Raw genomic sequence first — 25,895 nt, forward strand, 5'->3', positions numbered from 1 at the left:
AGTGCATTGGCTGCTGAACAACTTGGTCAGTTTTCCGGACATGTGCATCACTACACTGCTGTCCTGTAGCAGCACTGCACTGCTGTCCTGTAGCAGCACTGCACTGCTGTCCTACTGTGCACTGCACTGCTGTCCTACTGCAAGCAGTGCAATGCACAGCAGGACAGCAGTGCAATGATGCTGTGATGCAGTGGTGCAGTGCTGCTGTGCAGTAGACAAGTGGATCAGTGCTGCAGTGTAGTGGTTCTCGTATAGCTCAAAAAACCGGGCATTACTCTAGCTATGAAAATCTTGAGTCTAGAAAAAGCTAGAATCTGTATGCATAAGCTCATAATAGACATTCAGTGAGTGATAAGTTACCTCGAAGGGCGGCAGAACCTCCTCCAACTCAGATGGCAGAGCCTTCTAATGGGGTAGCTCAATTTGCCTGGGTGGTGAACGTTGAGAGTGGTTCGAAGGAGTTGTTGAAGGCAATGTGGTACTTAAACCCATAGATTCTAAAATGGAAGGGAGATTGGCCTTCATGCTAGCCTTTAACTCTTCTCTCATTGCCTCCCGAAGTTCCTCCCGAAGTTGTGCTTTTATTGTCTCATGATCAGACTTAGGCTTTGATGTTGCCTTTCCAAACGCCCTTTTGACCCCGACATTCACCCCTCCAAATCCACGTGCCCGGCCCAAATGATCTGACTTCCCAAGAGCCTCGGATAAGGCATCTTGGTTCCGATGTGGAGTAAATTCCCCTTTTGCTTGCTTTTCTTTAATCTCCAGCTGTTCATAGTTGTTATATAAAAGAATAGGCATCAAAACTTATACACAAGCAAACCAACAAAGAAAGCACTATAAGCACCATTGATTTAAAAAAAGTATCGATCACAGGCTCTAGTTCATATAATAAGTGGCAAGATTTTAACTCCATTATCATTCAGTGTATCACATTATGAACTAGACTTTATCTCGTGGGCCGCATATAGAAAATCACAAGAATTGAATTACTTATATATTTGTCAGCAATTGCCTTCGTTTTGGGCTTTGGGATATATCTTTTTCCTGTTTTTTTGTCTTTCTTATGCATTGAACAATACCAATCATCACCTCGATTTTGTTCAGAATTTGGGTAAAAGCCCTCGTGGATCCATATTTTCCGAGCATCCTCATAGTTATATTGTCCCAAGTGATGAGGATTATCATTCGATTTTGCACTCTTTTGGGCCTTTTGACGCTTAAGCTAACAAACATAAATTTTTACGTTAGTTTCATACCATAGCCAATTATACACATCATACAAAATAGTGAAATATAAACTTACCACTGCTATGTCAGATGTTTTTGACTTTTTAAATGTCTCCCAATCTTCTCGTTGGATGTTTTTCCAAATCTCATATGGTTGACGATTGACCTCATTTTTGCTCAACTTTCTTGTAAAAATAATATGGCCACTCACTAGCTTTCCCTTGAAGTCCCTGAATCTCTTAGCTACACTAGAGAGGAAATTCTTTTTGATTACTGGATCATCTTCAAGGTGGAATCTTGCCTGCACGTTTAAAACAAAACAATCAAGACATGGCAGGAATACAGTCTGAAATAGCTGAAATACAGGCTGAACTACCGAACTACTGAACTAATGAACTAGCTGAAATACAGGCTGAACTACTGAACTAGCTGACCTACTGAACTAGCTGAACTACTGAACCAGGTTCACTGCTGAACCTGCTGCCCTACTAAAGCCGAACTACTGAACTAGCTGAACTACTGAACTACTCAACTAGCTGAACTACTCAACCCAGCAGGGCCTGACACAAAACAGAGTGGCCGGGCTAGGCATGGACAAGGACTGTTAAGGACCGCGACCTGCATGCTAGAATGAGGCCCTGCTGAAGAATGAGGCTGGAATACACGATATACAACTGTAGTTTCTAAACAGACCTAGAACACGAGACAAAAACTAAAACACTCAGATAATGAATTAACAGCAACCATCAGCTGTACTAAAACTAAACTACAAATCCTGATTTGTCCTAAATAATCAACCAGTAATCCAAAGCTAATGTGACACTGCTGCCCTATATCTCAAGCCTTAAACAACACTGACAGATGAACCAGTAATACAGATGTGAGTGAACAAAACAAATAACTAAACTACTGAACTAGATGAACCTGCTGCCCCTATATCTCAAGCCTTAAACTACACCGACAGCATTAATTGCCAAGAGCATGTCAAGTAGAAGCAAGTATGCTCACTCAACATGTAGCCCAAACATCAAAAGAATCGCTGGACAATGATCATGCCAGCTGAAACAGAAAAACCAGCTAACATATTCTAAGCAGCTCAACAGAAACCAAAGGCAAAATGAATAAAAAATAACCCCAAACCTTCCCAACTTCTACAAAATCACACTAAATCAAGTAGAAACCAACGACCGGGCTGTTTAAAATTTCAAAAAATAAAGGCAGTAGGTATAGAAAAATGAAAAAAAAGAATAATTTTAGCACTTACCATTGTGTCCTCCCATAATTTACTCCTTAAACCTTGACTAACACTTGGCCAATCCCAATTAATATTCAACTTGCGACTACACAAACCGATCTGTTGACCATACTTCAATCTCCATTTGCCGGATGGACGCAAAAGGCTGTCAAACTGCAGGAACATGGGCCCGGTCTTTCCTAGCCCTTTTGTCGGACCCCTAGCTTTTCCTGACCCCCTTCCCCTACCCTTGCCTTTCTTGCTACCTGACTCCTCTGTAGGATGATTATTATCAACTCCGAGAAGGGCAGCAGCATCAGCCAGCTCCTCAAACTCATCAAGTCGACGCAAATACTCGTCATTAGCTATATCTTCTGGTTCACCTTGGTCTTTCTCGTTCAAGGCATCATAGTCCTTATCTTTTTCTGGCGTTTCTTCATCAGATTCATCCCCATTTCTAGCCATAGCTCTGCAAAATTTGAATCTTTTAACTTTAGTACAATAGCGAAACTAAAAAGGATAATACAAAACAGAATATGCAATTTCAGTGTAGCATTCAGTCAATCTAAGTTTTACTTTTGAAGTACAAATTGAAATCAATTTTCTGCTAGAGTATTCAACTTGACAAGCAGAGATATGCGTGAATACAACGGTATATAAGTGCTTTACATTATTTAATCAAAATAACGATGCAATCCTCAACAGTCAATTACCTCTTCAGTGAGAAATATTATCTCTAGAAAGATGAATCAGCAAGTTCCCCAATTCCAAGCACAACTGAAAATATGCAAAAAGCCATATATATAAGAGAAAATGCTAACCTGAAAGAGTTAAAGGAAATTAAAATCTGAGTACAGAGTCTAGAAACAACCTTTACGGGTTTACATATTCAAAGACAGCGAGGAAGTCGGTCCAGCTCAGGGGCTACAAGAGAAGCTGCAGTCACTAGGTAAATTTTCAAGTTTCTTAGTCTTGAGCCTGAACCAATACCAAATTTGTAGGATACAATCAGAGATAAAGTTTAGGCATTTTTAATGTTCTATTAAGCCAAAATTTGACATTGAAAATTAGGGTTAATTAATTTACAGTTTCAGGGGAGAGAGGAGAGGAGAGGACAGAGCAAGAGAGTACTAATTAGATAATTCAAACACAATTCATGTTAATTGCGAGACTGATATGAGGGGGAATAGAGCAATTAAACGAAAAAACGGCAAGGATGAGGAGGAGCAGTGGAAGCATAATTTACCTCAATTGAGAACGGCGGCGGCGGAGATGAGTTCGAATGACCACGGCGGCGGTGGAGCTTAAGTTTTCCGGCGAAATTCGGTGGTGAAGAGAGTAGGTCAGGGTCAGTCGTATGAAGGAAGAAGAAGGTGTTGGTGTTTCTGTGAAGTGAGACAAGCCAAACGAAAGAGACGAAAGAGAGAAGCAGCTGGCTCCAAAAATATGGGGTTAATACGCGTGTCTCTGTGTGGGGGACAGGTGACAACTTTGCGGCGTTAAAAGGAGCCACGCCGCAAAACGTTTATTTTTTTATTAATTTGCTGCGTCATAATAGTAAATAACGCCGCAAAGTGTTAATTTTTAACTGATTCTTCGAATTTGTCGTTTAGTTAGAGGCGTTAAGTAATTAACGCAGCAAAATCATGGCAGCAAATGAATGTTTTTCTACTAGTGCTCTACAAAAGTTGGATTCAGTTTACCATCATATTCAAACTTACTGAACATTACTTGGAATAAGATAATTATAAGTCAAAAGGGTTCTTTCATTAAGTTCCCAGAAATTTAAAGAATTTTTTATTAATGTATGGTCAACCAAAGAAAGTAGGAGGATGTGCAGAGCACCTACAGAGAACTAATATTGTGTGCATCGAAGGGCGGAGCGTCTAAGATAGTCCGGGCTCAAAGTACAGGCCTCAATGAGGAAAACGGTAATTTTATCTGGATGCACCAGGATAGGGTGAGCATCAAAAGTACAAACACATTCAATTACCAATTCTGTAACAAATGATGCCACGTACTGATTGCCATTGTCCCTCCGTTGTGTCAAAACTTGCCGTATAACCTACTGTATCCCAATCGCTGCTAGTGCGGACAATGAGTTTATATCGACGACCGTCACCTTTAAGTCGCAGCTCAAAACCATCATAAGCAGAAAGATCCTCAGGCACCGCAAAATTCTAGACAAAAATTTACATAAAAGCAATAATCAGCAGAACACATCAAAAGTAATACGGAGCAGAGCAGAAACTTTTGCTGCAATTTACCCAGAAGCAAGGAATAAAATGGGACAAGAAAAAAAACAATAATGGATATGAAGAATTAAACATGATGAATCAAGCACGAAGAATACGACCTAGACCGTGAAACTGTGAAAGTAAAACTAAAACACAATAGAAGTGATAGCGGGAACTTGACTATTAAGAGATTTGATATAGATATGCAACACTAAGTTCCATCATGGAGCATTCAAGATTACAATGATCAACATACCAAGAATGAAATAAGTATCCAATGATCATACTAGAATTGACCATATTTGACTCAAGATATTTTAGAAAAAAGAGCTAAATGACCTCTTTGCCAATCTCCAAGACTTTTTATGGTGCTTTTCGTTCCCTGATATCTGTTGTCAGAAGTTTTTCCCCCGACCTCAAACAACACTCATTTCAAAGATTGAACTAAGTAATTTTCACCACACCAAGACCTAAACCTAAAATATCATTCAATAGTACATCCTCCAGGGAATGATTACTGGAATAGACAAAGCACTTGGAAATTCATCATTTAGCTCCAGTAAACTTACACCATCAAAAGAAGTTGGTGAACAATGAAATATAGAATGCACTCTCAAACAGGAGCTATTTTTTTTTATATTGGTTCTATTGAATCACCTATTATATGCACATTAACTTGATCAATACCAGAGCCATTTGACACTCGTCTCTTTCCTTGAAAACTTCAGTATAAGCTCGTCACTGTTACATCCACATATTATGGTTTCCAAATTAGCAGTTAGGATCATTGGATGAGGTAACCGTCACTAAAGCACGAGACAGAGAAATGAGTTTAAGTCCATCACATATATTCTATCTACTTTGACATATTTTGCTCACCTAAAACCATTCAAAAAAGAACAGTTACCAGCTAGAGCAATTTGCCAGTCCTCAAACAAATTTGGATACTCATGTGGATCTGCCAACAATTAAGCAGCCTTTGGATTTACCTGTAGCAATACCAAACATTGTATGAGATTAAAATGAAACGATTTAAAACTGAATCTACTACAACTGTAAATAAAATTATTAGTCTAATTTTGGTAAGGCATTGAAGCAAATCACCATGATTCTCTTGTGGATGAATGAATGCCAGGCCTCATTAATTTAATAATTTGAAAACTACATATACAGATGAGCATGCAGTAACAATCAACTGACCTTGTTGAGATCCTTTCTCCATAATTCAACAATTTCTGAAACATTGCTGGGAAGATAAGAACGTGCCATCAAAGCAGCCTGGTATTTTGTTACTGATGAAATAAATATGTCAGTTCAAACTGCAATGCAGTAAAAAACAATGAGAATCCAAGACATAAATCTTTAAATTCTAGCGAAATTGATAATATCAGCCATATAATGTTTTCGGTCTAGGTAAATTTTAGTTTGGACCACTTTTGGTACCATTCAGGTCTTGATCAGGTCATTTCGAGTTGGGTATCTCTTTCCAGGTCTACCAAACAGGGAGTGCGAACTATAAATTTCATTTCCACTCCCATATTTTAATTGATTCCCACATGCCAAACAAACCCCGAAGAACTGAAAATACATAGAAAAAGGCCTATACTTTCAATTCTATGTTAGAGATGGATTGAGCAACAACAATCTAAAACTAACTACAGAGAGGCCCAGATGTAGACACTACACAGCTTCAAAAGATGTGAGAAGGTGGAATGTTCTCTTTGCTTCTCGTGACATTTTTAATGATCCAGCAAAACTGAAACAAGAAGTTACATGAATGATGAATGATGGGATACTATATACAGCAATCAATCACCTTTCCTGAAGACACAGCCAATTCTCCCAACTGCTTCCACTTTGACTCACTCTGGACTTCTGTAGCTATCTCCTACAGAAATGGAACATCCACAATCAGCAATCTCAAATCAGTAGCTTCAACAATCGTACAACTAGCACCACTTACCTTTGCAATTTCTAGTCTGCTGAGTTGTATGGCAGGATCAGACCCTTTTGCCTATCTGCAAGAAACAAATTGACATGAATACCAGAATAATAGCTACCTCTAGAAGTCTAAAGGTAATGACATAAGGTATCCAATTGCTTGCCATGGAAGCAGAAAAATATGAACTCTGCCCATTTCACAAGACTTCATTGTCAAACCTATACAATGATAAATTTATGAAGGTAGTTTTTAAAATACCGTAACACAATGATACTATATATTCAAGACCGAGAGTATACAATCCCTAGCTGGCATTGTGACTCAACAATGGCGCTCAAGTATTTCACTGTAGTCACACTGAAGTAACAGTCAATCTCAATTAGTCAGCAACCTAATTTCAACACTCTTGGTGAAATATCAGAATAAAAGCTCCATTGTTGATCGTTCCATTCCTAGACCGTTCCATGGTTGTTCACTATATTGAGGGTTGATCATATATTCCAAGTTTCCCATAATTATAAATTAGAAGGATCTCCACTTCAAACTTAAAGAATGTTTCAGACTAAGTCATGCAGTAGTAAGATCAACAACCAATCAAAAGTAACCAAAATTACATAAATTCACAAGACAGAAAGTAAGCATATTGCAATGGAAATACTTGTGTAATCAAGATCGACCATAAAGCGGTGCACGAGATGCAATAGATACGTAGATAGAAAATCATAAGCTGAGTTCCCTGCATTTCAAGATCATGTCTCTTGACAGGCCTTTTGGCTTAAGCTCATATGTCCAACTTTGCTGATAGTGAAAGAAGTCTGGTAAGGGCATGCCAAAATTTTCAAAGCACGTCAACCTCACAACTAATCTTTCCATTATTTTTCTCCAAATCAAAAAATGATTCACCCTACTTTGCTAACATGCCATATATCAGACACCCTGAAACTAGAAACTGAAGATGGCTTGGCAAACACAATTTCAAAAATCACAATTACACCTGATACTGAAAAAGTTAATACTATTAGATTTTATTTGATGATCTCTAATCTTTTCAAAAAGACGAAGGATGAATGAGATAACATATGCTGCATTCATAAATTTTACGCTCAACTAGAACATTAGACGGCAGATACAAAGTGAAACAAAAAAGAAAGTAAAAATGTGAATAAAATTAGGGATTTCTTTTAGACACCCTCCACTCCTCGAGTACAAAATCTTTCTCGAAACAACCTTGATATTTTAATTCATCCAAAAAAATCTCAATAAACCAATTTCACCATTGCTATTAACATTGAAAATTACTCGTTAACGTTTTGTATGCAGATAATATAGTTTAGATGTCTGCATATATGGAAAGCTCAACTAGAATAGTCTAGATGTCATCAATAAATATATGGAAATCTCCTCTCTCACCCATCAAAAATAATGGATCACCCCAAAGCTTCATCAATACAAGTTATCACAAGCTCTTTATATTTAAACAACATCTATCATTTGCTCTTATATTTTGCTCAAGCACAATTGAAGCACGTGGAAACATATGATAGGACGTGGTAACATCCCATTGAAGCACGTGCAATTCCAATATAGGGACTAGGCGACCTCAAACGTCCTATCAGATGTTTCCATAAGGCCAATCAACCATAAAACAAGATTAGATACAAAAAAAATTGGTATGTATCAGAAGCAGAACACCAACCCCCTCAAACATACCCAGTATAGTACTCACATAACATTAAACAAAGAACATGTGCACACAGAAGTAACGAATAATTCAATCCTTCAATAAGCAAAATCAAAGACTTGTAAGGAATCGCATAAAATCATCAATCAAATCAAATTAAACCAATAAAGTTGATTAATCAACAAATTGAATAAGAATTAAAGTAAAATAACAAAAATTCAAGAAGAAAATTAAATTACCAGCGGCGGAAACGCGTGAATCGAAGATTGCTATCCTCAATAGACGAAGAAGGTTCGGATGTGTCGACCACCACTGCGGTTTGGATGTGTCGACCACCACTGCGGTTTGGATGTGTCGACCACCGCTGCTCTGCCGCTGATGTGTCGAAAGAAGCTTCAGATGTGTCGACCACCATTGCTTACGAATAGCCCTAACACCCAAATCCACAATTTCAATTCACAAACCCTAATTTTCGGATGTGCCTGAGAAGCAGAGGAGAGAGAAAAAACGCATAGGGAAGAAGAAGGGGGGCAACGAGGAAGATTGAAGAAGAAGAAGAAGAAGAAGGGGCCAGGTGCTGCGGTGTTTCCGGTAGATCTGAGGCCAGGAAGATCGAAGAAGAAGGTGATGCGCGGGATGAGAAATTTTGAAAGGGAAAAAATTCCAAGTACCCAACTGTTGCAAATTAAAACGCGAGCCAATATTGTTAATTAGAAGCGAGAAGGGTTTTGAGAGCTGACCTGTTGCAGCGTACAAAGAGATGTACCCTGCAACAGGTTATAACTTATTGCAGCGAACAGTAAAAGCCCCTTGCAAAAACACTTATTGCAGGGAACATTTAAAATGTACGCTACAACAACCCTTTATAGGGTTTGACCCGCGTTGACTGACTACTTGTTGAAGCGAATGAAGACATCTACGCTGCAACAAGGGGGGTGCAATAGGGGTTTTTTCTACTAGTGATTCCAATCTATTTATGCACATTTAAGGCTCATTGGATCGTTATAGGTCATATTTAGGCTAAAGTGACATTTACTTACTCTTGACTCGTATTCTAGACTATTAGAACATTATCATTAGTTGCTTGAATGTTATAATGTGACATTTCCATTTAATCTAATTCTTAATTGAATTTTTTTTTTTGTAAAGGTCTATACTCCGAGCAATGCGCCTTATGCTAGTGAGGAAATTGATGTGGTTCGTGAGCAATGGGCTAAGTTTTTTACCAGCAAGTATTCATTATTGGTCTGAACGCGCTTAATCGAGTTGGTTTAGATGTTATAGAACAATATTTTATATTAAAATGTATGCGTACGTTGAAATCGGAACATATATTTAAATGTAGTACGTGCACTTTGGTTTTGGGATATATACAAAACTGCAGTTATTGTTTTTATATTTTGTTATACTGGTTGCGATATTCTATTATTGTTGTGACATGTTTCTATATTTGGTGCAATGCACTCTAGGTATCCCTAAACAAAATTAGAATTTTCCCGCCAAAAATGCTTTGTGGCAGCGTACATATATGTGTACGCTATGTGTACGCTGCTACAAGGGTGTAAAATTTGGCAAAATTCCAGACTTGTTGCAGCGTACAAGTAGAGGTACCCTGCAACAAGTGGAGTCTTTTGCAGCGTACACGACTTTGTACGCTACAGCAAGTCAATATTTTGCTAAAATTTTGACACTTGTTGTAGCGTACATGCATATGTACGCTGCAAAAAAGTACTTTTTGCAGCGAACATTGTACGCTGCAACAAGTTCAGACTTGTTGCAGGACCCCCAGTTGCAGCATACGATGTACGCTGCAACAGGGGTCTAAATGCCCGCTGCAATAAGGGTTTTTTCTACTAGTGATCTTTTCTATCGAAAGCCTTTCGATGTAAGATGAAAAGATCTTTGAATGTGTTTATAGAATGATCTATTCTTTCATCGCTGTTAGAATGAGTCTCACATTCAAAATAGAAAATCATCCAAATAGCAGACTTGTGATCTACCTGAGTTCATTGAAGAACTCCCACTAGAAACAATTCCCTTTCATTTCTTTTTAGGCAATAATGAATCCATTTCAATTATGTAGAATTGCAAATGATGCTATTCTTTTGGAATACTCAAACCAGTTCACAGAGATGTGGCAGACACATCTTTCAACCGAAAACTTGGAAACTAATTATTGATTCAGTTTCCCATGCATCACATGTGGTTTAGAACATATGTTACCACCTTTTAATCACGAAGCCTAATTGCCCGTGTATGTTTGTGGTTTTCCTTACAACAAGATTCAACTTTTACTTAGGCAAATGCATGTAGCATCAAAACTTTAGTTCATCTTCACTTCCTCTTATCAAGTGCCCATCCTACATATCCAAATGTATTGGATGTTCTTGATATTATTCTAATGATATTTGATCTAGATCAATAGAGATTGGAATAAACTCGTCATGATCCAATGTTCACGAGTTATATATCACATAATACATGATTGATTGTAATGCAAAAACCATTCGCACTTTAAAATCTATCCATGTAACTTTTAGCTTTATTCTGTTTCAAGAGATACCGAATCTTGTTAAAATCTTGGCATTGCCACGTGATATAAGGTGAAGGCACCTCTTCAAGGTCCTCCATGTTTAACTTTAGTAATAACAACCTAGCTTTATACTTAGTTAAAACATTCATTACTTAGACTTACTCATATGGGTTGAGAGTCTCTTTTGAGTCTCTCAATTGTGTTTGATTTAGTAATTACTTTTACATAATCCAAACAACACTTTAGATCCTATCTAATAGATCTTTAACCCAATATGTTCTAAGTTTTGCCATGGTTCTAATATTGATAAATACTTTCAAATCTAACCATTTAGAATTTGAATGTCATTTTCAATAGAGAGATATGTATCTCATATATATAGAACCAATAAACTTGACGTAGCTCCCACTAAACTCCTCATCTACAAGATGATCCATATTTTCATAAAGATATGATTGCTCAATATCCTTGTTGAAAAACATGGTCCGATTCCCACTTGTGTGCTTTAATCTACAAATAGATTTCTTAAGCTTGCTCTTTTATCTAGCATCTAAAACTTTTACATTGTGTGATGTAAAAAATTCCTTTCTACAAGTCCAATTGAGGAAGGTGTTTCGTTTTCCAATTGCCATTTGCAATGATTTCTAGATTTATCCAAAATAGTTCAAGCATTCCGACTTGGTGAAAAGGATTTCAACATTATCAACGCCGTGAAGTTGTTTATAATCTTTAACCACCAATCTATCTTCTCTATTGTATGTGTATACAATATCATCTTTGTATGTTTTGAAAACATATCTGCAACCAATAGGATGAACCCTTTATGCAAATCAACGTTGTATGTTTAGAAAACATATTTGCAACTAATGCGAGTGAACCCTTTATGCAAATCAACCAAATTATATATTTGATTCTTTAAGATGAAGATACTTCGGATAAAATGGCCTCAAACAATTTTATATGGCCTTGAACCATACTTATGTTTCTGATGGCCTCAAACCATACTTGGGAATTTTAATTTTACGTAGCTAACCTGTAAGTCGTATGTTTTTGAAGCACTTCCAAATTCTTCATAGTTTTCATTCCTCAAGATATATATGTATCTATCTTGGTTGAATTCTATTCCTTATACGATTTACCTAGGTATTGAACATCAAACTTTACTGTCTTTAAAGAAATTAATCAAGTTCTTTGAGTATTAGGATTCTCTTGAAACACTTCCAAAGTCTTCCCGAAGCTTTTCCAAAGGCTTCTAAGTACGGAGCTTTTCCAAAGACTCCTAAGTATCCTACATTTGTTTGTTTCTTGACTTGAAGTTCTTTTGAGGTCACTTCGAGGTCATTTTTCTCCCATTTGCCTTTTTGGAAATATAATGGTTTCCTAAAAGACATTATCTAGAGCAACAACCATATGTTCACAAATTTGTGGTAGAATCAATACCTTTTGTTTCTATGAGTCGCTCATAAAGAAACATATATCTATTCTTGAGTTTGTTTGATGTAAACACTAACTCCCACTGGGTTTGACAACCTTAGATATATATGTACTGAAAAGATGTACTGAACCGAAGTTCAATCCTTATGACATCTTATCCTTAGCTTTGACAACTTTTTTTAGTGTGATAGTCACTTGAGAGTATCATTTAGAAACTGTATAGGAAAATAGTCGTGATTATCGTTAATCGAATAGATTCCGATTTCTCCATTTGGACATACCATATTCTTATGGAGCTTCGATTGTCATAATGACATATGAACAATCTAGACAATCTTTCTTGGCTCATGCAAACATCACCTTGACCCAGCCTAGATGTTCCAAAATTCTTGCCAAGTTCATTTTATACCCTTTTGTGAATCGCATTGAAGCATTTCACATATTTCACTTTGAGTAAATATAGCCATATTTTCTCAAGTCCTTGTGAAATAGATAAGTCATAAAATCCATCTTTGGCCCATGAACATAATTGTCTAGACTCTTCTAACAATAGTCCATTACGATGTCATGTTCAACAAGCAAGACCCACGTGTCTTAAATTAACAAACTTTCAGAAATCCATGCCATGGAATCTTAGAATGTGGTCTTGTTGATATGGTCGTATGACATTGCCAAAGATATGTGGAACACAAATCAAAATATTTGATTTGAACCTTCTGAAATTTGAGTGTCAAGAGATTTGTTTGTTTATGAATCAATCATATGACTCAACCCGTAAATGACCATTTCATTCAAATAAACACTCAACGAATGTTTTTGTTTACTTTGAATGTAAGTCTTTCTGTTGTCCAAACAAAAATTGTTTATGATGATTAATGGAACATAATACCATTAAGTTCCAGCCTTTAGAAGGACTTTAAAACAAACATGATAACCCTACAATTAATGTAGAACAACTTTGCTTCATTTCCCACTTGTAGGTCAATAACCAGACTTAGTTCCCGGAATTTGAGTTCTTAACAAGAGTTAGAACCTCAAGAAGTAATCTAATACCATAGGAGTTTATTTGCTAAGTTGTTTCTCTTTAACCACTAGAGGAAAAATGCTTATAAGTTGCTCATCAAAAGTTGCCCTTATTAAACAAGTGCAACCTTTAAAAACAAAAAAATTAAAAAAATTAAAAAATATTAAAATCTCAACTTTCTCTCAAAACAAACGCAACCTTTAACGTAGGCTTAAAAAAAAAAAAAAAACAACACTGCTCTCCTCGTTCCCTGCTCACACACTAGCTCCCTGCAACCAGACGATACCATCTCCCTGCTGACCAGTGAAGCCACCGACGCTCTCATCCTTCTCAGGTGACCGGCGAAACCACACTCACACACTCGCACCCTCTCTCCTCCTTCTCAAGCGAAACCACCACCGAAACTCCTTCATCCCCCACGCACCAGCCGTCTGCCGGCATCAAAAGGGCTCTTCTTCATTTCCGTTTCTCTCTCCTCTAGGTAATTTCAAAAACCCTGAAATTTGTAATTTCTGTTTGTTTTCTTTTGTTATTTTTCGCAGCTTGGATCTTTCTGCTTTTTTCAATACTGTTTATGGGGGTAGATTTTTCATTTTTGATTTTTTAATCATGTGTTGCATTTTAGGGTTTTACTTTCTCATTCTCAATTTGATCTGGGTTCCTAATTTATTTGTTTTTAATTTCAATTTTGTATTTATCTTTTAATAATCAGAGAATTTCTTTGTGGTTGATTTATCTGTTTTAATTTGGGTGTTCTAAGGTGATGGCGTTGGCGGTTGGTGTATTGGATTCTTGAAGTTCTCAAATTTGTCGAAATCAAGGTTTTTAGTTCATAGCTGTAGATAGGCAATGTTAATTCATAAGCTAGGCTGATAGTAGAGTTTTACTATTGATTGAACAATTTGAATTAGGTTTATAATTTTTTCATGTAATTGTTGTATAGTACACTGATCAACCTTTCGTTGTCGAATACCTGAAGTATAAATTAATGGGGTTTTAAGTTATCGTGCTCGAGCTTCATTGCCCGAATGCCTATACTTACATACTTTTGGGTTATAGTTTGAAATAGCCTTTATTTTGTTTAGTAGAAAGATATAAGATGGTGCCAAATTAAGTTTTAAGTTATTGTGCTTGAACTTCATTGCCCTTACGAGTTACGAACATACCTTCGGGTATTTGTAAATGTTCGAAATGGCCTTTCCTCCGTGTGATAGCAAAATGTAAGATGGTGCTTTATACAATTCCATGTTGTGTGTATGTGTGTAGATGTCCTGTAGAATGATTCAAAAGTGTGCTTATTTAGGCTTGTTATAAACTTATAATGGGCATTGTCTACTTATAGAGCTTGCAACTTGTTTAAACATTGTCTTCGAATGCAACTTTGTGACTAGTGTTTTGCTCATGATGTGATTGCTTGACAACATTGTACCAATTACCCAACTAAAGTTCTGTTTGGTAGAGTGTTACGATTTTCCCATTTTCACATCTTAGGTCCTAGTGATGTAACATCTACAGGAACTAGTGACCAAAGTGGTCTTGATCGTGATAAACATGGAGCCTATGTATGCGATCCACTAAACTCCGTGCATATGGTTACAAACGTGATGGAAACTCTGGTTAAAAGGGTTTTAATTGCAGAGTCTGAAACTGCTATTGAGAAGGAGAAAGTCAACTTTGGTAAAGAAGAAATTAAGAAGAAGGAAAGTCAACTTGAAAACATGTCTTTGAAGCTTGAGGAAATGGAAAGATTTGCATTTGGAACTAACTGTATATTAAGTGAGCTGCGACAGCGGGTTGAAGACTTGGTTGACGAGACATCTAGGCAGAGACAGAGAGCTACGGAAAACGAGCAGGAACTTTCTCGTGTAAAGCGTGATTTTGAGTCTCTGAAATCATATGTCAGCAGTCTCATCAGTGTAAGAGAAACACTCATTTCGTCTGAGAAACAATTCCAAACTATTGAAAAGCTCTTTGAAAGGTTAGTATTTGTTCAATTCTTTACGTTAAGTGCAAAATTTGATCCTCTTTTCCCCGTTTAGCTTCATAGAGATGTTAAGTTTCTTGCCTCCTTCGTTATCATTTGTTGCTGTCATCATGGATGAGTATCAGATTATATATTGATCATGGTTGATTGAAATTAAAATTTGTGACTGTTGCGCGTTCCTCTGATTGCTTGAATTTAGCATCAACTGACATATTCAATTATGAAAATCTTTTTATTTGTATGCAATATCCTGAAATCTTAGATGTAAACGTATCTGCCGTGTCCTTGTTATAACTTTGGGATTTACTAAGGTTGAAAATCATCTCAATTTAAATCATAAACGTAGATGAAATAAGCTGTTGTTTTTTATTTTTGGTATAAGAAGATTTTGTTTTTGGTTCTTGGTATATGATTTAAGGCTAGTTAGTTGTTAGGTCTTGCTTCCTTGTTTAACGGTTGTGGTTGTTCTAGTATATAGTGGATTTTTTCTTTTACATTGGAGTTGTACGAGCTAGATAAACGTTGATGTTGTTGATGTAATTAAACTTTGTTGTAATTTTATTCATTTCTTAAAATGATGTTATCTGTTGATTTAATTTACAGTATATCTTATTATCAAAGCATATCATGCTATACTTTTATACTTTGATGAATTATGATTCTGTCTTTCAATTATCCAGATGGATTGTTCATTTCTGAATTGGCAGACCCGTAGACCGTAGTGACGCAAGAGAATAACTAGACTTGTTACTAAACATTTATTAAGGTAACATTCTCACATGTTTGAGATTTTTTTTTGTTTAATATCTATATCATTTCATTTGAAATCTAGAATCAATATCTTTTTGTTCCTAAATCCCATCTTACTCATCAGTTTCTCCTCTGTTTCTTCTTCTATCTTCCTCAAAGCATCAATCTCCCTCCTTTTCCACGGGTTTTCAGCTTTTTGATCTTTATTACTCAAACTAGAATATTCTTCAATTTACAGACTAATTCTTCCTGGGTTTTGCTGATAATAACCCTCGAATGATACACCTTCATTGCTCGATGATAAAGCCCTGATCTCAGCCAAAGCAAGAGATTCAGCAGCCTTAGCATTATCCTCAAGCTTCTTGGCAACAACCCATCTCATTTCTATCACTTTAAGGATTGTTTTTGTCTGCTCTACATCTGACATTGCCTTCAGAACTTCTGATCTAGCTGCTTCAGCTGTCTGCATAAACTGATCAGCCTCAAAATTCAACTCTCTAAGCTCTCTTGAGATAGCTAATGGGTTAAACGCTTCATTCCTAACTTTAATTTCATGTCTACCTTCATTGACAGTACTCGAAGGTTGCAGTTCAACTGAGGCTTTCTCCCTGTCCATTTTTTGCTGAGAGCCTCAACAGACTGTTACAATGGTGTATTGGTGACTGGAATTATAAAATTATAATTGCTTCCACCAGAGCATTGATAGTCCTAGGAAACTACGTTGAGCAGCTTGGTATTGTGCGTACCGTAGAGACCCAGAAGAATACAACGTTTCCTGTTATCTAGCAATCACTTTCTCTTGGGTTTAGATACTTGTGCTGCTGTCTCCTTTATTCTCTGATAAATTGACGGGTTGTTTCCTTTGAGAGACTTGAGTTTTAGACCCTCATCCCCTGTAACTAAAAGCTGAAATGAGTCCAGTTTTGAGATTGAAAAATGCGCTTGACTATGTAAGAGATGCAGATGCTGGAGCAAGTCTTTTTTGGAAAGAGTATAACTGGTGTTCAGTGTAAGTTGGAGAAGAACCAGAGTGATGGCCAGGGACTCAGTTACAAGCCAAACCCAGAATTTGTCTTGCAGACTCTTGCCTTTATGGGTTTTGTTTGAGATGAGAGGAGGGTGGACAGGCTTGTCGAAATTGGTTGTCTAGTTTGTATCCCTTGCGAATTTAAGTTGATATGCACATATATTAGGATTTTATCAGCCACACATAATTGGTCTGACGTAATGATTTGATGATATGTGGATATAACTTGCAAACTTGAGCTCAGCTTGTGAAGGATTCTCCTGACTAGTTTATTAATACTTGCATTAATGTGTCCGTATGCCAACCCAAAAGTTAATACCTGATTTCTGGAATAACTCTGTCATTTAAGGGTGGTTATGTGTCAATTTCCTTCTATTTCTTTGCTGTAGAAAGGAGACTTGTCAATATTGTGTTCTTTACCTTTTATTTCGATTTTACTTGCTTTAAGTTGATAATGAAATTTTTATTTTTTGAGTGGATTGGGAAATTGTATTTGTGTTTCTATTTACTCAACTTGCTGGGTGATTTTTGAACTGTTCACTTTTTTTTTTTCCTTCTGGAATTTGATAACCCAAAACTTCTTTGTTGCAACAGGTTTGCAGCCTAATGGCAATGCTCCAATCTCTTGCACAAATAAGCCTGTACCACCACAAGATCAGGCCAACGGTACAATTAATGTAGAGTTCTCGACTCCAAGGCGGCTAACAACATAAGAGATACCTTCAATTGTGAATGATTTTAGACTAGCTGCTAGGAATGCCATAGAAGCTGGTAAGTTTCTGCTCGACCCGAGAGTCTTTTTCATGGGAGATTGTAAATTTGTAAGTGCTTGTTCTAATCTTTTTAAATTGACGGTGGCATTTAACTGTCACTGTTCTGATGCTTTCAAAACAAACCAAATTTATGGATTGTATATATATATATATATATATATATAATTTTGTTTTAGACCAAATAACTATATGACATTTTCAATCTATTTAAGCTAAAATGACATTTTCTCTCCCAACTTTGAACTTAAGAACCTAAGGATTCATTTTATATTTATTACATGTTTAATATGCATAGTTTTAACTTTATAAGACTAATTCCAATCTGTCTATGCACATTTAACTCATTGGGCTGTTATATGCCATATGTAGGCTAAAATGACATATTCGTTGCCAACTTTGAACTAAAGAACCTAAGGACTCATTTCAAACTTATTACATGATTAATGTGCTTAGTTTTAAGTTTCCAATACTAATTTCAATCTATTTACGCACATTTAAGGCTCATTGGATCGTCATAAGTCATATTTAGGCTAAAATTACATTTTTGCTCCCAACTTTGAACTAAAGAACCTAGAGACTCATTTTAAACCTTTTACATGATTAATATGTCTAGTTTTAAGTTTTCAAGACTCATTCCAATCTATGTATGCACTTTTAAGGCTCATTGGGTCGTTATAGGTCATATTTAGGCTAAAATGATATTTTCTTTCCCAACTTTGAACTAAAGAACCTAAGGAATCGTTTTATACTTATTACATGTTTAATATGTATAGTTTTAGCTTTCTAAGACTCGTTCCAATCTATTTGTGCACATTTAAGGCTCATTGGGTCGTTATAGGCCATATTTAGGCTAAAATGACATTTCCGCTCCCAACTTTGAACTAAATGATACACCTTCATTGTGTAGATAGTGTTTAAAATACTTAGTATTAGGTTTCCAATCCTCATTCTCATCCACTTTGGTCAATTTATGCACATATAAGGCTCGTTTGATCGTTATATGTCATATTTTGACTAAAATAGCCGTTTTCGCTCCAACTCTCCAATAATGAACCAAAATAGGAATACTGAACCTTTTGAATGTTTAATACACTTAGTATTAGGTTTCCGATCCTCATTCTCATATACTTTGGTCAATTTATGCACATTTGAGGCTCGTATGATCGTTATGTGTCATATTTTGACTAAAATAGCCGCTTTCGCTCCCAACTCTCAACTAATGAACCAAAATAGGAATTCTTAACCCTTTATATGTTTGAAATACTTATTATTATGTTGACACTCCTCATTCTCACCTACTTTGGTCAATTTATGCACATTTAAGGCTCGTCCGATCCTTACATGTCATATTTTGACTAAAATTGCCGTTTTCGCTCCCAACTCTCAACTAATGAACCAAAATAGGAATTCTTTACCCTTTACATGTTTAAAATACTTAGTATTAGGTTTCCAATATTTATTCTCATCTTCTTTGGTTTCCAATATATATTCTCATCTACTTTGGTTCTTTTGTTGATATTTGGGATCGAAAATGCCATTTTGGCAAAATATGACCTTTATCGAGCCAAATGAGCCTTTAGATGTACATAAAGAACTTTAAATGAATCTTAGTAACCTCTAACTAAACATATGAAACATAAAAAAGGTTTAGAAAGTGTCCTTACTCCTTAGGTTCATTTGTTGATATTTGGGATCGAAAATGCCATTTTTGGCTAAATATGACCTATATCGGGCCAAATGAGCCTTAGATGTGCATAAAGAACTTAAAATGAATCTTAATAACCTCTAACTAATCATATCAAACATAAAAAGGATTCAAAAAGTGTCCTTAGGTTCATTTGTTGATATTTGGAATTGAAAATGCCATTTTTGGCCATAAATGGCCTATATCGACCCAAATGACCCTTAGGCTTGCATAACGAACTTGAAATGAGTTTTATAAACATATAACTAATCATATGAATCATGAAATAAGGTTTAGAATGTGGAAATAGGTTCGTTTGTTGGTAGATGGGATCGAAAATGCCATTTTTGGCCATAAATAGCCTATATCGACCCAAATGACCCTTAAGCTTGCATAACGAACTTGAAATGAGTTTCATAAACATATAACTAAACATATGAATCATGAAACGGGGTTAGAATGTGGAAATAGGTTCGTTTGTTGGTAGTTGGGATCGAAAATGCCATTGTTGGCCATAAATGACCTATATCGACCCAAATGGCTCATAAGCGTGCATAACGAACTTAAAATGAGTCTTATAAACATATAACTAATCATATAAATCATGAAAAAGATTTAGAAAGTGTACTTAGGTTCATTTGTTGATATTTAGGATCGAAAATGCCATTTTTGGCCAAATATGATCTATATCGAGCTAAGTGAGCCTTAGATGTGCATAAAGAACTTGAAATGAATCTTAGTACACTCAGAAAGTTGTTTTCGCGACCAATATAATTTTTGTTTTCGCATATGAAACTTAATTTAATTTATTGGTTTGCATGTACGTTGTTCTTTTAATGGTTTTCACAACTTCAAGGGAGGGGCCCTTCACCAAAGAGGAGTTGGGAAGTTCGAGACAAGTGGGCTACTTACTTCAACGATTGTGAATTACCCTCAGTGTAATAATTAGAGCAGGCTTGTAGTTATCCGTGACTCTTACATTATTTTGTTATTTAGCGATTTAATTAATTACATTTGAATGAATTCGGAAATATTATTGGAAATTTGAAATTTATATTATTTTTGAAGAGTGTCAAGATGATGTTTGGTGCAACAGTATTCTATAAATTATAATGCAGAATTTTATATTGCAAAATATCAGGAATTATATTTCAGATTTTTTTTAAAAAAAAAAAATAAAAAAAACTCAAAAGTTGCCCTTGTTTGCAACAAGAGCAACTTATGTGAAGCTTATAAGTTGCCCTTGTTTCGAACAAGAGCAACTTATGTGAAGCTTATAAGTTGCCCTTGTATGCGATAAGGGAAACTTATAAGTTTCACATAAGTTGCCCTTGTTGCAAACAAGGGCAACTTATAAGATTATAAGTTGCCCTTGTTAAGGGCAACCTTCGATAATTTCACAAAAGTGACCCCCCCATATGTTGCCCTTGCAATTGGCAACTTATAAGCCTATTTTAAGGGCAACTTATGATGTTTTTTCCTCTAGTGAACACAAACTTTTAGGTAGAAATTGAATTTTGAATTCATTTCTTTTGTTCCCGTGGTTCCTATCCTTTCTAACACTTTTCTTATAGTCCAAAAGATTTTACTCTTTTCTTGATCTCTTTACTTTGTTATGCTTACAAAGTCCCTTTCTATTATTCACTTTGAATGACAACATCCAATGAGTATAGTTCATTGATTGAATCAAAAGAAAATTGGTTGTTGACCATTGGTTATACATGAGCCTTTAACTCAATACTTCATTATTCCAAAACTACCCGGTATCACTAGTAGAAAAAACCCCTGTTGCACCCCCCTTGTTGCAGCGTACATGTATTAATACGCTTCAACAACCAGTCGGTCAACGCGGGTCAAACCATTTAAAGGGTTGTTGCAGCGTACAATTTAATTGTTCCCTGCAAAAAAGTTTGTTGCAGCGTACATTTTAAAAGCCCCCTGCAATAACCCTTTTTGTTGCAGCGTACAATTTAAAAGCCCCCTGCAATAACCGGATAAAAAAATTTCAAAACTAATTAAGCCGCATCTCAAATTTTCATTTCTCGCGGTCCTTTCTTCTTCCCTTACCTTTCCCTGCGTCGTCCCCTAAAGACAAAACCTAAGCCGCGTCCCTCAAAATTTCGAACACTCTTTCTCTTCGTTCCTCTGCATCGCCGGCCACCACCTCCTTCATGCCGACGCTGCTGGTGCGGTGGTTGCGATGGTTATTGCGTTGTTGTGGTTGATGGTGTTGTCCTGCCTCCGTGCTCGGCTTTCCTCTGCTTGTCGCCGCCAATAATGGTGGCCTACCAACACAATATCATTTGTAACTAATTGGTAAATTGATTTCAATTTTTCCCTCAATTGTTTTAATAAGTTCTTGATTTAAAATCCCAAAACCCTAACTAATCGATTCAATGTTCTTTTCCCCCTTGCTTGCGCCGCCCGTTCTGGTTGTTGGGTGACTACTAGCTAGCGCCGCCCAATTAGGGTGGGGGATTAGATCTTGCAAGAAAGGCTTCGTCGGAGATTCCAATTTTATGCCCGCCAGGGAACTCGGGGTCGCCTCTCTCTTCGTTTGAGCCGCCGCTACCGCCTTCTTTGCCGCCCTTAACGCCTCTGGCATCCACAGTGTGAGTTTGTTTATCTCGTTTCTTTCTTTTTGGAGTAAAATGTTGGATTTTTAGGTCAAATTTCATCAATTTGGGAATTCAGAAATTTGTTTTTAGTGAAAAATTGATAGTTTGCCAATTGGGTTTTTGATTTACATTGAGAATGATGATTTGGGTTGATTAATTGAAGGGTTTTAGTTTATTGTTTCAGCTATTTTTAATTTATTCTTATTAATTTTGTATTCAGGTTTAGTATGCTTGTTGATTGTTGTTTTTGGAAGAATTTGAATGCAAAGTTGTGAGATTTTTGTATTTAGTTTGTTGCATTGTCAACTTAGTTCTCATAGCTCAAGTGATCAACCCAATTACATATGCAAATTCCTGATTACAAACCCCCTTTTTTCTGTTCTGGACTCCCTTTTGAACCTAGATGAATTGTTCCTTTAACGAACCCTATCAAAGGGTAGTTGTTGTATGGAGAATTTTGAAGTGATTTAATTATAGAAGAATTGATGAAGTATTTAGGCTTGGAGCAGTTAAATCCTGGTGTTCTATACCCTTAATTAGCCAAAAGGTTTTGAGTCTTTGAACCTTACCAGTGACAAAAAGTTCAGCAAGGATACCATTCTCATTGTTTGGTCTCCCAGAGTCCTAATTAAAGTGCAACTCTTGAAATTTGAAATTTCGTGAGCTTTCTTCTTGCGTAGTCAAGAAAATTTTATTCTATTTTTCAGTGTCGTGATTAATAAAGTACGGAGTACCTTCTAATTCTACTACCTCAATTTGGGGGGAGGGGAAGAAGTTGAATGTGTTTCTAGCCGGCTATACTTTGCATCTTTTTAGTTTTATGTGTTTCTAGACATTTAGTTGATTTGAAAAATAAACTCATTAGTGGGGCTGAGTTAAAGTCACTTTGTAGTTCGTACTTTATTAAGAGTTGTGACCAGCTTCAATAACGAGCAATTGTCCCCATTGCAACTGATTGTAGCTGTATGGTGTGAGCTGATTCAATTTGTCTATATCTATCTCCGTATGTTTATAACTTTAGAAACAGTGGAAGTTTTGCTTACATTGGTTCTACAGGATAACAGATAACTGGTTACCAAATGATATAAAAGGGAAATTGTTGTAATAATACTTTTAGTGTCACACTATTTGTTTACTTCAGTAGCTGTGTCGTGCAAGTTTTGAAAGCAAAAGGAAAAACATGTTTGATTGGCAAAAACTATGCAATGAAGGTTCTATAAATACTCTAGATTTTCTGTTATACCTTCTCTGCTTTTTTGGTACAGCCTATGTTGGCTATGTGGCTCGTCCCTTCATTTTAAATCAAGTACCTGTCAGATAATCAGCACATTTCACTTCATTTTGTACAAAATAGATGCAAATTTTTCATAAGACGGCTGAATTTTGACACGTATATTTGCTCGAGACTTGTGGCCGACTCTGAACTATGGATAACTTAATATAGAAAAGAGTTACTGTTCCTGTTCACTGCATTTGAAAATCTCTTAGATTTGATAGTTAATACTTGCAAGGATTTGGGTGATGGTGGCCGGGGAGGGGGGGGGGGGGGTGGGAGAGGATATTGGTTACCCGGTTTTTCTAAAGAAGCTCACACATTATGTGGGGTGAGGCCGTTAGGATGTGGGTTGTTTTCTGTTTTTGTTGACTTTTTTTTTGGGGGGGGGGGGGGAGGGGCGATATTCGGTTATGAAGAATGGTTTTAGTAATCAAGACAGCTTGTTAGATTACAGACCTTTTCAAGGCTAAAATGTCTTGCAATCATTAACCAAACAAGGATCTATTATTGCTAAGAGAGTTGACTTTTGTACGGGAAAAATGCTCGACTCTTGACTGTTCCCACAGATCCTTGATTAACTTGATCTGTTATGTCTTCGTACATCATGGGTCGGGATTGGTATTTCAGGATAACACTTATCAGACTTGCACACAAAGCCCTTGCTTAAACCCCTCACACCAGCTCCCCACGAGAATCAAATTCCTGCTCCTTGAATGAAAGGTTAGAGGGGTTACTAACTCCTGTACCCCTGATTCTCTCGCAACACCTGGTATTGGCTGGCAGCAAGGCTAGTTTGTTCCATCTTTTAGACCCTGCAAATGGTGAGAACTTCCTCGTGACCTACTTGAAGTCGGTGTCTTTGATTTTGGATGAATGTTCTGATCATGGGTATGCTGAGTGCGATACCCATTAGCCTGCTACAAATCTACAATTACTACCTTATAAGTAGATTAGGCTGTTTTTAAGATAGCCTCAAAAGTCAAGAACTATAATAACCCCCTATGTGAAAATTCTAATACGAATTATTTGTTATGATTTTTAGTAAGATAACATTTTTTTTTTACAGAGTAGCATGTCTAGCATCAGATTTGTGTAATGCGTGGGTTATAGGGGAAGGACACAATAGGAATTGTCATTGTCATTCAGTTAGAGGTAGCTTGAGCAACAACGAGAGGGAAATCAGTTAGAGGGAATAAGTTATTCATTAAATAAAGGAGATAAGAAAGAGAAATTATGGACTGTGCAAGTTCAATTTACTTTGCTTATAGTTTGGACTTGGGAGTGTCCAAGCCAGTCCAAAGTCTGGGATTGTAATATCATGATTGATGATTAAATTGCACTAGCCTACACTCAACTCTATTTTCCTGACTTTTAATGAGAATTTACATCTTTTTATCTTGACTTTTGTCCACAAAAATAGTCCATTACAACTTTATAATCACCTTAGCTATTTAACCTGTAATGCAGCTGTTTATGCTGCAACCAGACTAGGTAACCCTTCAAGTTTCTGAAGTGTTTTTTGGTTGAAGTTTCTTGGTTTTTAATAATTTTCTGAAAGTGGTTTTTGGTTGTATAATTATTGATTTATGCTGTAAGGTGCTTAATAATAATGTATGCTTTTACAATATATAGATTCGACTTGATAGACAAACTTTATACTGGAGTGCTACATGGCCACGTGAGGTAGAAACCTTGGCAAGGCAATTCCTACGCGATGCTTATAAGGTCTGCTTTTCACCTTGTCCCTTTCTGTTGAAAAAAACTCATTTATTTAAGCTACCAGATATATGTGATAGTGATTATTTGATTCATTTCATTTATACTGTGGCCAGGTTGTTATTGGATCTCAAGATCAGGTTGTTATTGGTTCGTGATCAATGAGCTACTTTTTTACCAGCAAATATTTATTATTGGCCTGAGCGCGCTTGATCGAGTTGGTTTAGATGTTATAGAACAATCTTTTATATTAAAATGTATGCGTACGTTGAAATTGGAACATATATTTAAATGTACGTGCACTTTGGTTTCATGTATACAAAACAACAATTATTGTTTTTATATTTGTTATACAGGTTGCGATATTCTATTATTGTTGTGACAGGTTTCTATATTTGGTGCAAGACACTCTAGGTATCCCTAAACAAAATTAAAATTTTCCCGCCAAAAGTGCTTTGTTGCAGCGTACATATATATGTGTACGCTGCAACAAGGGTGTAAAATTTGGCAAAATTTTAGACTTGTTGCAGCGTACAAATAAATGTACCCTGCAAAAAGTGGAGTTTTTTTGCAGCGTACACGACTATGTACGCTGCAACAAGTCAAAAATTTTGCCAATTTTTTGACACTTGTTGCAGCGTACATATATATGTACGCTGCAAAAAACCACTTTTTGCAGCGAACATTGTACGCTGCAACAAGTTCAGACTTGTTGCAGGCCCCCCAGTTGCAGCATACGATGTACGCTGCAA

General features: G+C 36.4%; 2 protein-coding genes across 2 annotated transcripts; one reads left to right on the forward strand and one right to left on the reverse strand.

Annotated features, from left to right (window-relative positions):
* Positions 1–753: 753 nt before the first annotated feature.
* Positions 754–2,650, reverse strand: LOC130463026 (uncharacterized). Its single transcript, XM_056832041.1, has 3 exons — positions 2,495–2,650; positions 1,307–1,531; positions 754–1,225 (listed from the first exon to the last, which is right to left on the reverse strand). The coding sequence occupies exons 1-3, from the start codon at positions 2,648–2,650 to the stop codon at positions 950–952; spliced, it is 657 nt and encodes a 218-aa protein (XP_056688019.1). The 3' UTR covers positions 754–949.
* Positions 2,651–13,615: 10,965 nt separating this feature from the next.
* On the forward strand, positions 13,616–20,609 carry LOC110775948 (uncharacterized; the record flags this gene model as incomplete). The annotated part of the gene is made up of 5 exons (XM_056832046.1): positions 13,616–13,796; positions 14,807–15,293; positions 15,980–16,065; positions 17,671–17,847; positions 20,390–20,609. Coding segments are annotated over 3 exons (687 nt in total), but the record flags the coding sequence as incomplete, so codon positions are not given.
* Positions 20,610–25,895: the final 5,286 nt, after the last annotated feature.

The sequence above is a fragment of the Spinacia oleracea genome, chromosome 1 (genome assembly GCF_020520425.1).
Source record: "Spinacia oleracea cultivar Varoflay chromosome 1, BTI_SOV_V1, whole genome shotgun sequence".
Taxonomy (NCBI): Eukaryota; Viridiplantae; Streptophyta; class Magnoliopsida; order Caryophyllales; family Amaranthaceae; genus Spinacia; species Spinacia oleracea.

Excerpts from the sequence above, each read along its gene's own strand:
- LOC130463026 (XM_056832041.1), bottom strand. The coding sequence starts at position 2,650 with ATGTTCCTGCAGTTTGACAGCCTTTTGCGTCCATCCGGCAAATGGAGA. Across the intron at positions 1,532-2,494 it reads AATTATGGGAGGACACAATG|GCAAGATTCCACCTTGAAGA; the intron begins GTAAGTGCTAAA and ends TTAAACGTGCAG. Across the intron at positions 1,226-1,306 it reads AAACATCTGACATAGCAGTG|CTTAAGCGTCAAAAGGCCCA; the intron begins GTAAGTTTATAT and ends TATGTTTGTTAG.